The 16,177-nt window shown below is 36.9% G+C and overlaps 1 protein-coding gene and 1 non-coding gene across 7 annotated transcripts in view; both read right to left on the bottom strand.

The window, feature by feature from the left end:
* Nucleotides 1–2,942: 2,942 nt before the first annotated feature.
* The window catches only part of EVI5 (ecotropic viral integration site 5), a 208,024-nt gene continuing 194,789 nt past the window's right edge, over nucleotides 2,943–16,177 (bottom strand). For 4 of the 6 annotated variants that reach the window (XM_077746019.1, XM_077746021.1, XM_077746022.1 and 1 more), the window contains one exon: nucleotides 2,943–7,262. In XM_077746019.1, coding sequence (XP_077602145.1) covers nucleotides 6,951–7,262 — 312 coding nt within the window. In that variant the 3' untranslated portion in view covers nucleotides 2,943–6,950. Of the gene's footprint in view, nucleotides 7,263–8,263; nucleotides 9,459–16,177 lie in introns of those variants that run through there. The other 2 variants (XM_077746023.1, XM_077746020.1) reach the window with 2 other exon arrangements.
* Nucleotides 8,286–8,392, bottom strand: LOC144216753 (U6 spliceosomal RNA). The gene has a single exon (XR_013330738.1). It is a non-coding gene; the product is annotated as a U6 spliceosomal RNA (small nuclear RNA).

Raw genomic sequence — 16,177 nt, 5'->3', positions numbered from 1 at the left:
CCACAGCATCTCTCCGCCTTGGAGTCTCTCATGTGTACAGTATGATTTCCTTTAAAAAAAAAAATTAGAGAAACATCTTTAAAGCCAACTAGTTTCTTTCCACCTGGCCCTCATCTCTCCTGTTTCTGAGGACAGCCTCAGAGAAGATCCCTCACGGTCTCTGAAAAGCCGGCCAGCCTGACTGACAGATCTTAGACGGACACAGTAGCGGCTACCTTCTGGGAGTCAATTCAGGAGGATTTAGAATGGTTCTTTGGGCCTGAAATCCCACACACTGGTTGAATATGCTTCATTTCTGGATACCGCTGGTGAAATCTCGAGTGCAGGAGAGATATGGCCACACACTCAAATCAGGAGATATTAGCACCGATGTACGAGCAGGTCATTGGATAGGAGACTGGGGCACACCAGGCAGTTGTGACAGGGGACATAGTCCCTGCCCTGGTGCAACATGGGGCTTCTGGGTGGGCAGGGAGCAGGAGAAGGGGTCAAAGGAGACCATTTCCCCACGCTGGACATAAACCTTGAATTTCCATGACGTTATATCTGTACACTTACTATCTCTCATTCCATGCGTGGAGACAGGAGGTCTGGTTCCTCTTTGGCCTTCTCATCAGTGCCTGCTCGATGTCTTGTGCCAAAGCAGTATTCAGTAATTAGAGGTCTCTGGAGCTAGGCTGGCTGCACTGGGATTCTGGATTTTCCACTGATAATTATATTTCCAAAGCTGTTGTTTACCCTATTTAAGTAGTAACCAAACTGAAGTATAGCGATTTACTCAACTACTTGCTCATTCATTCAACAAATATTTATTGTGAGCCAAGGCACTATTCTGAATAACTGGGGATAGAGATAAAAATCATAAAGTTTTTATTCTAGTGTGGGTAGACGAGAACAAATGAAAATGTAAATTGTATAGAATGTCAGGTAGTTGCCAATGCTATGGAGAAAAATAAACCTAGGAAGACGATGGGATGTTAAAAAGTTAAAAAGCAACGGTCAGGTAAGGCTTCCTGTGCAGGTGATATCTCAGCAGAAACCAGGAGGCGGTGGGGGGGTGGCCTTGTGGGGACGCGACCAAACACCATTCCAGGAAGGAGAAGCCTCTGGATGGGAGTACGGTGTTCAAGGAGCAGCAAGGCGGCCATAGAATTCTGTGATTTGTCAGGTTTCATGAACACAAACTTGAGTTGCGATAGTTAGAAATCTGTATCAAATTTTTTTTCAGTAGTTTTATAACTATTAAGGTTTTGGTTTCTTTCTCCTTCGATATATCTTTATTTGAACATATTTAATTATAAGCTGCCTTTATTAACATGCCTAATTTTTTTTTTTTACCATTTTAACAATTTTTAAGGGTACAACTCAGCACTATATACATTCTGTGTTGTGAAACCATTGCTACTATCCATTTTTGGAACTTTTTCATCACCCCAAAAAGGTCTGTATCTATTCAACATTAAGTCCCCTTTCTCCTACATCCCTATCCCCTTATAACATCTACTCTATTTCTGTCTCTTTGAATTTGCTATTCTAGGTACTTCCTATCAGTGGAACCATAGTATGTGTTGAGGTTATTTTACTTAGCATATTTTCAAGGTTGATCCATATTATAGTATGTATTAGAATTTCATTTTTAATAGTTGAGTAATATTCCATTGTATGTATGCTGCATTTTACTCTTTCATCTGTTTATAATGGTCCTGAGTGTAGAGCCTGCTTGAGATTTTCTCTCTCCCTCTGCCCCTCTCTCCAGCTCAAACACACAAACACACACACACACACACTCTCTCTCTCTCTCTCTCTCTAAAAAAATAATGGTCGTGTTGTTTCTACCTTTTGGCTATTATAATACTGTTATGAACACATTGGTGTACAAATATCTGTCTGAATCTCTTTTGAGTATACATCTAGACGTGGAATTGTTGAATCAAATAATTGTTTAACTTTTTTGAGGAACTGCCAGAACTTTCACAATGGCTGTACCACTTTACATTCCCAACAATGCAGGAGTTCCAATTTTTCCATATCCTTGCCAACTCTTTCTTTTTTAATTGCCATCCTAGTAAGTGTGAACTGGCACTTATCATGGGTCAGGTGTTACTTTTCATACTACTAAAAAGAGTCAAAATTTGCAATCTATCTTCAATAAATGTATATATTTTTAGTTTTGGCCCTAGTTATTGTTTTTTTGACCCCCTTCTAAATTTATACCACATATTCTCAACCAGGGGTGATTTCCATTCTCACTCCTCCTTACTGGGCACATCGGCAACAACTTGAGACCTTTTGGGTCGTCACAACTGAAGGAGGGGTGGTTACTGGCATCCAGTGGGTAGAAGCCAAGGATGCTACCAAACATCCCTATGATGTACAATACAGGACAGTCTCTGCCACAGTTTGGTCTCAAAAGTCAATAGTGCCAAGGTGAACAGACTCTGGATTAGGACTATCTTGTTATATTTCATACACCTTTATATAGTCTCTTAAATCCTTTAGGAATAAAGCAGAATATATAGTGAACTACTGCTTCTGAACTAAATGATATTAACATTGTTATAAAGATGCAGAAAGCGTAACTTTCTTCTCACAATAGCACATTCAAATTAGATATCTGAATATATTTATTGACTTAGTTGCTAATCACCTAAAATGCAGTGTGAGATGAAAATATCACTATTACTTTTTTCAAAAAGTTGGCATGTTCCTCAAAGGAAATAACTAATCTAGATATCTTGTCTTTCATTAAATTGAAAAATGCCATGTACCAGGCTCTCTGTTTGGCACTAATTATACGTGGTGGGCCAGGTGAATACGGTCCCTGTACCTATAGAGCACAAACCTCACTAATGAATATGTGATATAAGGCCAAGCATTTTTTAACGGTGTTTTCACACCTCTCCCCTTTTAGGTTGAATAGTTTAAGGAAACAGAAATTCTTATAAAATGAAAAACTTTAATAATTGTTTAAAGCAAAGGCACAAGTAAACATTTCAGGTTATCATACAATGTTATAAGAAATTCCAACAGTAAAATGAAAAACATTATAATTGTGCATCTGTATAGTGTATCTAATGCATTATTCTATCATCTTTTCTTTGGAGTGAAAAGAAAGGATAGGAAGATCAATGAAAGTAATGTAAAAAGTTGGATTATAAATAGCATCCACTCCACTTCTAACCAGGAATTTTAATTTCAGGAGAATGAATTAAAATTAAAATTAGTTTAAAAAGCTTTCTGTTTTGTTAATGATAGGGCAGCAAGAACTTTCAGGCTAAAGCACACTTTTAATAAAATAAATCACTGATTTCATAAAACATTAGCCGTTGACGTCTGGTAGTACGCAATAATCAAGCTGGCCATGAAAGGGCTTTACCAAAACACAATTCATATACTTATTTTACTTTAAATCTGCAAATTATAAAGTATTATGTAAAAGATAAAGGAGAATATGGAACCAGTTCATTTCTTACGATGTTAGAAATAAAAAACTTTAAAAGGCCTAGACTTTGTTTTCAAAGGCACTATCTGGAGAGTAACAAGCTGCAAGCTCGAGCTAAGAGAAAGTTGGTTTTCTTCTTCCAAACCAGCCTGCCAGTTAATTGACACTTGATGTCTCAATTAATCATCAAACACTAAGTACCTAATATCCATCAGGGTAGAAATTGTGCCATGTATTACCTTTGACTGCTTTTTTCAGGAAGAGAAGTTTACCAATGATTTTTAAAACGCTGTGGAAATATTTGCTTGATCTAAAAGTTCTGTTTCATCACCTCAACTGCAGTTTCCACTTTATTCAGATCACCTGTAGCCTCTACCTTTAGTGTTTCAACCTAGATGGCAACGACATGAAGAAGGTAGCTATCCTAAGAGAGTACTTTTCTGGGTGAGTTTGTTATTTATTTTACTCACTTTTTCCTCCCCGAATATTAGTCAACTCTAGGTGTTTAACTGAGTAACATTTAAATGACACAAAGTACCAGAGATTAAATAAAATCTACCAAGAGAACATTTTCCAATACCTCAGAAGTCTTAATCTGAATGTCAAATCAGGGGATAGTATCCTATTATATCCAAAAAACCAGGAAGATTTTAAACTCTTCTAAGGAGTATTTGAATCAAAGCTCTTGCATGAGAGGATTGTTGTTTCTATTTTTCATTGTCCAAATTATAAGACTATCAATGGATTAAGGTTTATTTACCATGATTCTTTTAAAACCTAATTCCTAACCAGAAAATAGTACTTCAGAAATGCTCTGAAAATATCTTTCCAATTTAGAATTCAAACGCGATTCTAGAACGAGGTCCTTACTTTAAAGTCAAAATATAACACTGACTCATTGAGGCAAACCCTAAAGGTCAATATGCATGCTTCACTCTTAACCGACTGAGCCACTCAGGCACCCCCTCAATATGCATGCTTCAAAGAACAGTGCTGGGATTCTGGAATTCTTCCCTTTCTTTCCAAAGGTACAGACATCCTTCCAAATTTGTCGTTGGCATCCGAGACTTCATGACATAAAACAGCTGGAACATTTCCCATTTTGAATAGTTACCAGTTTAAGAACCACTAGGAAATCTTAGGCTTCCAAACCATTAGTTCAACAGTAAAAGCAAAGAGTTCAATCTTCTATGAAGACAAACTTAAGAAGTAAACCTACATTTTAGATTATGTAAACCAAAGGTCCACAAACGTTTTCTCTACAGTGCCAGATAGCAGCTATTTTAGGCTGTTTGTGCTATATGGTCTCTGTTGTAATTACTCAAGTCTGCCATGATAGCACAAAAGCAGCCATAGACCATATGTAAATGGATAAGCCAGGGGGGAGGCTCCAAGAAATTTTATATATTGACACAATTTTATATATTTTCATGTGACACATTATTGTTTTGAAAATTCCCCCCCCCCAAGTATTTAAAAATTAAAAACCACTCTTACTTTGTAGGTCATGTAAAAACAGGAAGCTGGCTTGAATAGGCTCATGGGCTGTAGTTGCTGACCCTTGGTCTAGATCATTTAGATTTCTTGATGTGGGGGTCAAAACAATCATGTAGCCATGACTCATCTCATTTTACCTGTTGATGGGCATCAACAGCATCTAGGCTAACAGTAATGAACCCCAAAAGAGAATCCCAAAAGCACCAGTCAGACGATTCTATTAACAGTATCTACACTCATAAGCTGTGTAGAGTTTATGAATGTTGGTACTAGTATCTATACATAGATATAGATCTATAATATATTCAGGAAACATTTCAATCACATTGTCAGAAAAGTAGAGAATTGAGAAACTCATTAGCTGGGTCTTTTCAGTTTGGTGTCAGAGATACCAATTAACATTTTGGCTCTGCTACTTACGAATTTGTGACCATAGATAAATGAATCACTAGAATTTAGCCTGGAAATATGGACAAAACAGGCATATTTTCAATCTTGTTTCCCAAGCAAAAGACTTGCTGGAAAAGCCTAATCTGTGATATGCCATAAGGCTTAACTCCTATGTTTAGATAAAAAACTATTTTGTCTCTTTGAATCCATTCTGTCATATACATTTTTTTTCCTGCATGCAATGTATTGTGCAAAGTTGTATCTCCATATATACAGAATTCTACTTTCCTCTTATCCTTGAAGGCTATTGTTTTTTCCATAGGCTGCTGATGAAAATGAGAGTGGAAAGCATCCAGTCAACACATTCTTGTTATTTTTACACAATCTAAGTGTAATTTGGTATTTCCACCAATTTATCAATGACAGGCATTCAGACTTCTAGGAAAAAAAGTCTAGATGATAAAAAGGAAGAACTGGTAGGAAAGAATTCTTATGGCTTTATCTATGATTAGTAACTAGAGAATCTGAAGATAATGCTTGTAGATTATTTGCAGATATAATTTTTGTGTATCTTGGACATCAGTCCATTGCTTAAATACATTAAGTAGATATTAGCACTAAGTAATACGTGCTATAACCTCTTTCATCATGAAAAATTTATTAGTTATATACACATGAAGTAAAATATATCGCCAATAGTGTTTTTGAACAAGCATTAGTTAACTTATGAATCTGCTAGTGTTGAACGCTAAGCAAAATACTAAAGCTATTAAAATATTAGTGTTTGGTTTCATTTTCAATTTTCTTTTAAACTATTATTTACAGAAGTCCGGTTAGAATGCTGAAAGGCAGTCATTTTGCAACACATACATTCTCCATATAAAATGATGTTCAGTGTTGGGTGATTTATAAATATGGACAAAAACACAATTTACTTATAGTTAACCTACTCCTCTGACCAGCAGGCAACGACCTGGAAGTATTATATGCACATAAAAGTTAGAAATTAAAACAAAACTTAAAACTCTCAAGACAGATGACCATTAATTTGTGTTTGTAAAATTACATGGAAAAAAGGCTTTGTGGCTGGAAGCTTTCAGTGGCCCACTACTAAAACAGTAATTTTAACTAGAAAAAAAATTCCCTCAACACAAAAACACAAGATAAGTTACATGTATATCTTGGTCAAATATTTGTAGATAGCTGCTATGAAAACAAATTGATAAACATAAATATGCAGTTTGTTGAATGAGCTTGAAATATTGCACAAGAGCAGTTTTGTCTGAAGAAAATTCAATTTTCCATCATTCTAAACTTGAAAATGCTTCCCACATATAGACATAATTACATTTCTAAACAAGAAACATTAATATTCAGTAATACTGTTAGAATCTTTTTCCCATTAACCATATTCAAGTCTACTTTATGGCAATGGTAAGTCAGTGGTGAAGATTTGGCAAAGATAAAAAGGCAGACAGCAAAATATATTTATATATATGTGTATATATGTATGTAAATATGTATATATGTATGTACATGTGAAACTGATATGTTCCAAAAACCCTTAATCATATGATAACTGATCCCTTAAAAAACTCCACAGTCTAGTTCACAGTGATGGTCAGACAGTGGTTGAGTATGACTCTCTTCTTGGGGGCTGCTCCTTTCGAGCCATATGGTTGCTGTCTCTGGTCTCCAGCACACTGTCTTCTGTTTCGCTTTCACTACCATCTGCCACAGTGGTGTCCAAAGACGCTGGGCCAGATTTTCTGTGCAAAGGAAAACCAACACCACTCTCCTGTAAGGAATTATCTATAAAATCTTCATCAGAGGAATGGAATGATTCGTCATCTCCTATTAAATGGTTGACAATGTGGATTCCATCAAAAGGAGGCTGGCCTGAGAAGACCCTCTGACCTTTTAGGCACCTGAGCTGTCAAAACAAAATCCAAGTTAATATACTCAATTGGGGAAACACAACACCAAGAAAGCAAATGTTTCATGTTTAAGAGAGAAGATACCTTGATTTTCCCCCCATTTATAGATCAAATAGTACTAATTTTTGAGTACCTCATGTGTTACATAATGGCCATATAACTTATTATTTTAATTGAATTAACACAACAGTCCCATGTGATAGATTTTATCATCTTCATTTTAGAGATCAGGTAATGTAAGATAGGATAAGCTGCTAAGGACACATATCAGGTAGGATATGCTGCTAAGGACACATATCAACAACTAACACCTCACGGACGATCTTGTTACATTATACTTCTACTGTCCCTGGATTATTCTGAGGTAAATCCCAGACATTCTATCAGTTTACTTGTAAATATTTCAGCATGAATCTCTAGAAGATACGGACTTAAAAACCATACTCTGAACTATCACACACATTGTCTTGAGAGTGTGACTCCATAATTCTGTTACAAAAGATGAAAATTTGCTCTGTGTCTCCATCCTTTTTTTTTTTTTTTTGAAAGAGTACATATTTTATTTTTTTTTTCACTTGATGGAGTGCATTTTATTTATTTTTTTTCAAATAGTTTATTGTCAAATTAGTTTCCACATAACACTCAGTGCTCATCCCCACAAGTGTCCTCCTCCATGCCCATCCCTCCTCCCCCCCACATCCATCAGTCCTCAGTTTTTGTCAGCATTCAAGAGTCTCTCATGGTTTGCCTCTCTCCCTTTCCCCCACCATTTCCGCCCTTCTTCTCCCCCTTGGTCCTCTGTTAAGTTCCTCCTAATCCTCCTATACGTGCACACATATGATATTTGTCCTTCTCTGCCTGATTTATTTCGCTCAGCATAACACCCTCAAGGTCCATCCATGTTGCTACACATGGCCAGATTTCATTGTTTCTCATTGCCATGTAGTATTCCATGGTATAGATAAACCACATCTTCTTGAGCCATTCGTCCGTTGATGGACACTTAGGCTCTTTCCATGAAAAATATGGAACGCTTCACGAATTTGCGTGTCATCCTCGCGCAGGGGCCATGCTAATCTTCTCTGTATCGTTCCAATTTTAGTATATGTGCTGCCGAAGCGAGCACTCTGTGTCTCCATCCTATTATAACATCCCAAACACCATCAAAGACTTACTCAGGGCAGGAATGCTTCTTCCCACTATGAGATTTCTCTCTGCATGAGAAGAATGCCAATAGTATATGCTTTTGCCTTCTCTCCCCTACTCCTCCTCAGGGAGAAGGAGCAACTTCTCTCATAAGGGAAGAGGGGAAGGAATGACCTGTATTGCTCACCTATTTCTCTTCTCTTTCCACCTTTCAGAGCCAAGTGTTGGCTTTCCCAGGAGTTTTACACAGCCAGACCTTCACGTGGGAAGGGCTGTGGATATTATATGCTACCCGTTACTGGGTGGGCAAGTCTAACTCTGGAGTTCAGCAATGAAAAACCCATTGTCGTCATTTGTCTAAACCACATTCTCCAAAACCAGCATTATCAGGATTAGAGGTGATTTCCTTCTATCATCTCCCCCACTTCTTTGCCCAAGTTCTCACAAATTCTCAAACCCAAAACCATAGATCCTACCATTTCTATTACTACATACTTGAGAATCAGCCCTATTCTCAAGAGCTTAGGTTTTAAATATGAAATCTAATGTTGATATTGTCAGTTGTTTAATTTCTCCCACACATCGTGCATTTTCTCCTATAACAGAGCAGAAGAGTTAAAAACAAAACTAAAACATTAAGAGAAAAAAACTAATTACCAAAATCTACCTTGACTTGTAAGAATTTTTGCTGAAATATATCCCCTGCCTTCTACCCTTATGATTACTATTAAACTTCAACTTTGTTTCTCAGGGACAAATTCCTGGTCACTCACTATCTTTCAAATCTTAAGATAAAGCCTATGTGAAATATTCAGGAAATGTTACATATACTTTCAAAACTAACGGTTCTGAGAGTAAAGACATTACAGCCTTGCCATAACACCTCTCAGCTTTCCCGACAGACTTCCAGGAAGAAATGAAGAAACCTCAGCACTTCCCTGCTGGTGTGTGAACAACAATGGGAAACAAGAGGGACTCGGTACAGCAATGCCTGCCTCAGGCAAATCTTCGACCATAAAGGAAGTCCTATGTCCTAGGTCAAGGCACTGAAATTACAGAGAGGTACAGTGTCATTTAAGTAACACCTTTTCCCCTTGCAGAGCAGAAAGGACCTAAGTTTTTAGGGAAAGGGCACAAAGCACCACGAAAACCTCCCCTTAATTGTGATACCCACTGCATTACTACAACTGCCACGTTCTGATGCAATATCCTATCACCATATTGCAACACATGATTTATAGCTCCAAGTGTTAAATTAAGTCAGTTAATCTCTTCCTTTCTTTTTTCCCAGACCCTTTTGAAGAAATAATATGGAACACGTGTCTTCCTTTTCCCTGGCTGTTACAAAAGGAGTGTGACAGGGAAACCACAACTTCCCAATTGTTTGGAAAGCTTTAGCTCTAACAAAATTTATTGCATTTAAAAAACTGCAGCCTCATATCAGATGTAATAAGTGACCTCAAATATTATATAAAACTAACTCTAGGGTGAAGGGTTATTTCCTCAATGGCAAAGGGGATGCACTTAAAGCTTCTTTACTTGAGAACTGCTCATAAAAAATAGCAACAGCATTAAAGGAATTTTGGAGAGAAGAAAAAGGTGAAGGTAAGGAACTATCTGGTAAAACTGAAGCTATCCCTGTTATCTCCTGGACCTAGGAGTGGGCACGCTGATTCTGAGAGGGACAAGGCCCATATAGGCCCTGAAAGTGTACATCTGGGCAAGGAATTCCAGGGTACTGAGAACCCATAATGTAGTCTGTAAGGGGCTGAACAGACAGATGTCCTGGGGGAATCCTCATCCTGTGAAGAGAGGTTTGGCTGGAGGAAGGCCAGAGCTGGGCCCTCTAAAGTATAAAATCTTGGGTGTCTGGATCTAAGAGCTGTAATGCTGATCCTTATCACAAGACTTTTGAAGCTAATTATACTTAAACAACAACAAAAATCAGACTATTAATCTTCTCAACCTTATTCCCCCCCAAAAAACCTCCCATGGATATTATTATTGGTAACAAGTTAGATTAGCAAATCTCAAAATATGGTCCACTGATCATCCACATCAGGATAACCAAGGATGAATATTAAAAATGTAGAATCTCTCCCCGGATCTAAGGAATCAAAATCCTGAAAATAAAGCTTTTATTTACAAGCATCTCAGAAGATCTTGATACCTCAGTTTGAGAATCACTGTGGTAGATCTGTTCAAACCAAATGCAGCTGAGTCAGGAGATGATTTACATGAAATGGAACTCTTAATTATAAACAATAAAAGTCCTTCTAACCCATGAACAACTGCCTATGTGTGTATGTGTAGAAATGGACACCATTTCAGTAGTACAACCAAGTTGTTCTGAGCCAATTCTACCACATGGTGGTTGAAACAAGCAGCATCTGTTTAGTGTATATGCTGACAGAGGGGACACGAGGAGCAGTCCACTAAAATGCCACCTCCTGAAACTTCCTCCTGGTTTAGGAGCGTTCATCTCCAAAAGACTGGAATAATTCTGATGCACATCCCAGGATAAGGACCACTACTCAATAGGCAATGTTTTGTTTGGTTGGCTTTGCTTGCTATCCTTTTTGGGTCAGTCATGGGATCAGGAATCCGAGAAAAGCTACGTACTCACTGTCTGTCTTGAAAAGTACACATAGGTACTTTAGCATACCCTTCTGTGGCCCCTTGTCTTTTCTAACTTTTTGTCAAAGACTGTTGGAACATTGTTATAAAGCAACAAAATATAACTTTGTGAAATGTCACTAACACACTCATGTCATGAAAAAGATTTAAAAAGTATTATTTTCCTAGGTGAAATTAGAGATAGGTTTTAAAGCCACTGAATGTAAATGGAAGTACTTTTGAGATTCGCCAAGGAAACAGAAGCACCAGGAATCTTTGGAAGTTTGAGCAAAGAGACTCTTCTCTGGTGAATCCTGGGATTTCCCCAGAGAAGGGTCTCAGCTAGATCACAGTCAATGAGCCCTACCTAGGCATTCAGAACTTCCTGCCAGCTCTTTAAGTTCTCCAGGTCTAGAGTTTGAGCACAGAGTCAAATATTAGCAGACATTTGGGAGGAAAAAAAAGGCATCTAAGGGTAGTGGGGTAGGGGGAGAGGGTTTATTTCCTCTAAAGAAACTGCTTCCATATTAAATAAACAAACAAACCAGTATATGCCCCCCCCCCCAAAGAAAAGAGGTTTCAGACATAAATTGATCTGAAAGATATGAGCTTTGGGACTGAAAAAGCCTATCAAGTACCCATCACAATGGATAGAATACACTTTATACCATGGTACCTCACAATGAGATTTCAGAACTGGGAACAAAGATAAAGCCAAAACCAAAACCATTCATTTATATAAAAGATTAAGAATCACAATGATACTAACTTCTCAACTGTAAAGACAGTAGAGCAGGTTCTTTAAAATTCTAAGAAAAAATTTCCAATATACATTTTAAAAAATTGTAATTATCTTAAAAAATGTCTTAAATACAAGGAATAATTTAGTGGACTCCTGTGTTGTCTTCTTATCAATTAGCTATTTGGAAGCAAGTGAAAAACAATTTTTATTTTTGTATTTTTTTCTCTTGATAAGTATGATCACACTTATTTTCAACAGTTTTTATTCTGCCACCAGGAAGATTTGAGCATGCCTACTATATATAGCCTTGGCCAGCATGACCATTACATATTTTCCTCCATTGTAAGAGGTACTATTATTGTCATTGTTGTTTCTTTGACTATTGCTGGGATGGTTGAGATTCTGTTTTGTTTTCTTTTTATTCCAGTATAGTTAACATATAGTGTTATGTTAGTTTCAGGTGTACAATATAGTGATAGCAATTCCATATATCACTCAAGGCTCATCACAACAAGCCCTTAATCCCCACTCCTTAGTCCTCATCACCTCTTTCACTCATCCCCTAACCTACCTCCCTTCTGCTAACCATCAGTTTGTTCTCTATAGTTGAGAATCTCTTTCTTGGTTTTGCTCTCTCTAGAAAAAGAATTTTTAAATAATTTTGGCCTACTTAACTAGAAGATAATACATAATCTAAATCTGTCCTTCAGATTATTATATTCTTAAAAATGAGTATGTAAAATAACAAGTTTATCGTGTAATAAAATGTTTCCTTCCAATGAGTGCCTTCTAGTTTCTGTAACATTTAAAAATAACTTGGGATCTTAGGGGCGCCTGGGTGGCTCAGTTGGTTAAGCATCCGACTTTGGCTCAGGTCATGATTTCATGGTTCATGGGTTCGAGCCCCATGTCGGGCTCTGTGCTGACAGGTAGCTCAGAGCCTGGAGCCTGTTTCAGATTCTGTGTCACCCTCTCTCTCTGACCCTCCCCTACTCACGCTGTCTCTCTCTCTCTCAGAAATAAATAAAACATAAAAAAATAACTTGGGATTTTAGATATTAAGTAGATTTGCCAATTTCCAAATATCAGCTAAAAGAGCCAAAAATTACCACAGAGACGATCTGATGGACTATTCAACTTGGTGAGTCACTCTGGAGTCCTTACTTTTGTCAGAAAATTGGTGATTCTAAGAGCATCCTTTGACTTCCAAATTCTTTAGACCAATAATAAATTGTGTTATGTGTAAGAACCATTTACGATTATTTTAAAAATACGTAGATACGTGGGCCCTCCTCTCAAGACGGCTGGATTCAGCAGGTGTGGCTCAGGAGTCTGTATTTTAATCTGTACCTCAGGTAATTCTGAATAGGATGATCCATAGGTCACATTTTGAGAGACATTGGTCTAAATGGATCATACTTAGGGATATACTATATTAGAATCATGTTAAGAAAATGTGGTAAAAATAAATACATTGAACTTAAGATGTTCTTATTAATTTATTAACTGCCATCATCACATTGATCACTGTTGCACTTTAAAAATATGATGGCCTGATCAACACAAACAACCAGGGGGAAAAAACAAAAATACAAAGATTATGAGACTAGTAAATATCTTAAGATATGACACCTTCACCATCTAGTTTCAAATCTGATTCCCATGGGGTGTTTTAGGAGATTCATTACTGAGGAAAACCATCCAGTTTTAGACATCCTAACATCTCTAATAAAGTGAGAGAACGTATGTTTATAAAAAAGAGTCAGAGCCTTCTTTTCTTTTCCTCCTATCAAATGTTAACCTTCAAGTTCAAATTTTATTCTGAGGATCAGCTTCATATCCAGGTGACAGACTATAGCTTTTAAAGGATAATACGTCCAACCTTAGGAGTATAGTTCTAGCTTTACAGGCCTTGATAGAAAAAATGTTTCTTAATACAACTCAACAGTCATATGAGAGAAACACACATGGGTGATTGTGCATATCTGTGCAAGGGCACAATAAAGCATATTGCTACAATAAAATATAACTTGAAATCAGTGAGGACAATGCTATAATGATAAAATACCTCTAATACACTTTGATATTTTTTATCTAGATTAGTAATTTTAGGCTGATTTCTGCAATACAAAGTTAACTTTTTAAAATAAAGTTTAAATTTTAAAAATCTTTTTTTAACAGAATCTATTTTTTAATTTTTATTATTTTGAGAGAGAGAGAAACAAGTGGGTGAGGGGCAGAGAGTGAGGGAGACCAAATTCCAAGCACTGTCAGCACAGAGCCTGATGCAGGGCTCAAACTCCAGAACTGAGATCATGACCTGAAACAGTCCAGACTCAGATGCTTAACTGACTGAACCACCCATGCGCACCTGAATTTAAAAAGAATTCTGCTTGGAATTTCATGTACTATAAATGCTTAAGTATTATTGCCAATATTTTCAAAAAACATCCCCATGATTATCTCATCAGAACTTGGTACTACTGCTGTTAGTCTACTGTTTCCCTTGGTTCTAGGCTCTCTCATCAGAACAGTAGAAAAGTTTTACTGTAATTGTGCTCCAGTTTTAGACAGGTCTCAAAGACTATATCCAGGGAAATTCAGGAACTTTAACACACACGCAAATGAAATATACCCTTAAGAGTGGAATCCTTTCCAGGTCTTTGAGCAGGGTCCCCATTTCTCTCTGAATACCTGAGTCTGTATCAATTATTCTTTCTGGTTAGAAAATAGTACATGGTATCACACATCTGAAAAGCCGCATTTGAGCGGTGAAGTATGTGCTCAAAGTATGGAGGCAACAGACAGCATAGTAGGTCTGAGGAACTGTTAAAGCAGTTTAATATTAGGCCCCTAGGGATGTTTGAAGATGGGGGATGTGACATACAGGAATCTTAAAGACATATTGTTAAGTCAAAGAAGTCAATCTGAAAAGGCTACATGGTGTATGATTCCAACTATACAACATTTTGAAAAAGGCAAAATTATCAAGACAGTAAATAGATCAGTGGCTGCCAGAAGTTCAAAGGGAGGAAAAAAGGAATAAATAGCTGGAGAATAGAGGGTTGTTAGGTGGTGCAACTATTTTGTATGACACTGTAATGGTAGACACCTATCATTAAACATTTGTAAAAACTCACAGAATTACAGTCCAAACAGTGAACCTTAATGTAAATATGGACTTTAATCTATATACACAGTGTGGGACTTGAACTCACAACCCTGAGATCAAGACTCGCATGCCCTTTCGAGCCATCCAGGCTCCCCTAGAATCATGTTTTGTTTTGTTTGGTTTTGTTAAAGACACAGTAAAGCACATGGATTTTAAGTGTACAGGTTGATAAATTTTTACTTATGTTTATGTCCATATAACTACCACCCAGATCAAGATATAGAACATTTCCAACACCCCAGGAGGCTCCATTGTGTCCTCTCCTCACCCAGGGATACCTTCAAAGGTAGCCACTATTCTCAGATCTATCACCAAAGAATAGTTTTGCCTGTTCTTGGACTTAATATAAAGAATCATATGGTATACACTCATTTATGTCTGGCTCCTGTTACTCAACATTATGTCTGTGAGCTTCATCCATGATGGCATGTATAGCATAGTTCATTCTTCTTCAGTGTGGTATAATATTCCATTATTAAATATATCATAATTTATTTATTCATCCTGTTAATGGACACTTGTACTGTTTCCACCCTATTACATATAATGCTGCTATGAATATTCTTATACGATTTTTTTTTGATGAATATAAGCACTCATTTCTCTGTACACACCCAGGAGTGTAATTGTTGGGTAACAGAGAATATGTGTGTTAAGCTTTAGTAGACATTTCCAAACTATTTTCTAAAGTGTGTAATATAAGCTCTCTAATTTCAGCAAGAGAACTTTGCCTTACTTTCTGCCAGGTTGGTTGTCAAAGCAAATTAATGATCCCTTAACTGACCATACTGAATTACTTCATTACAGATTCTTAGCAGTGGTGGCAGGAGTTTAAGTTAGTAAAAGCACTTTTGAAAATGGTTTGGCAGTATTTACTAAAGTTGAACATCTACATATCCTATACCTAGAATAGCTAAAATTACAGTTTGCTTGAGACAGTCCTACCTTATATCTGCTGTCACAATGTAATTATTAATGGTGTCCTAACCTTATTCTCCAAAGTGTCCTGGTTTTAACAATAAATTTTAACAGTCACGCAGCAATCCCATTCCTAAGTGTATGAACAATAGAAACAAATATAATACACATAACAGGGTTCATATCAATTTTATTCATTATAATCCCCAATGAAAATAACTCGAATGTTTATAAACAATATGAATAAAGCAATTATGGTATATTTATACAATGAGACACTTTACAGCAACAAAAATGAATGAACAGGTTACTGCTTC

This window comes from Crocuta crocuta, unplaced genomic scaffold (genome assembly GCF_008692635.1).
Source record: "Crocuta crocuta isolate KB4526 unplaced genomic scaffold, BGI_CrCroc_1.0 scaffold48, whole genome shotgun sequence".
In the NCBI taxonomy this organism is placed as follows: Eukaryota; Metazoa; Chordata; class Mammalia; order Carnivora; family Hyaenidae; genus Crocuta; species Crocuta crocuta.
This window is presented reverse-complemented; position numbering and strand designations above follow the sequence as displayed.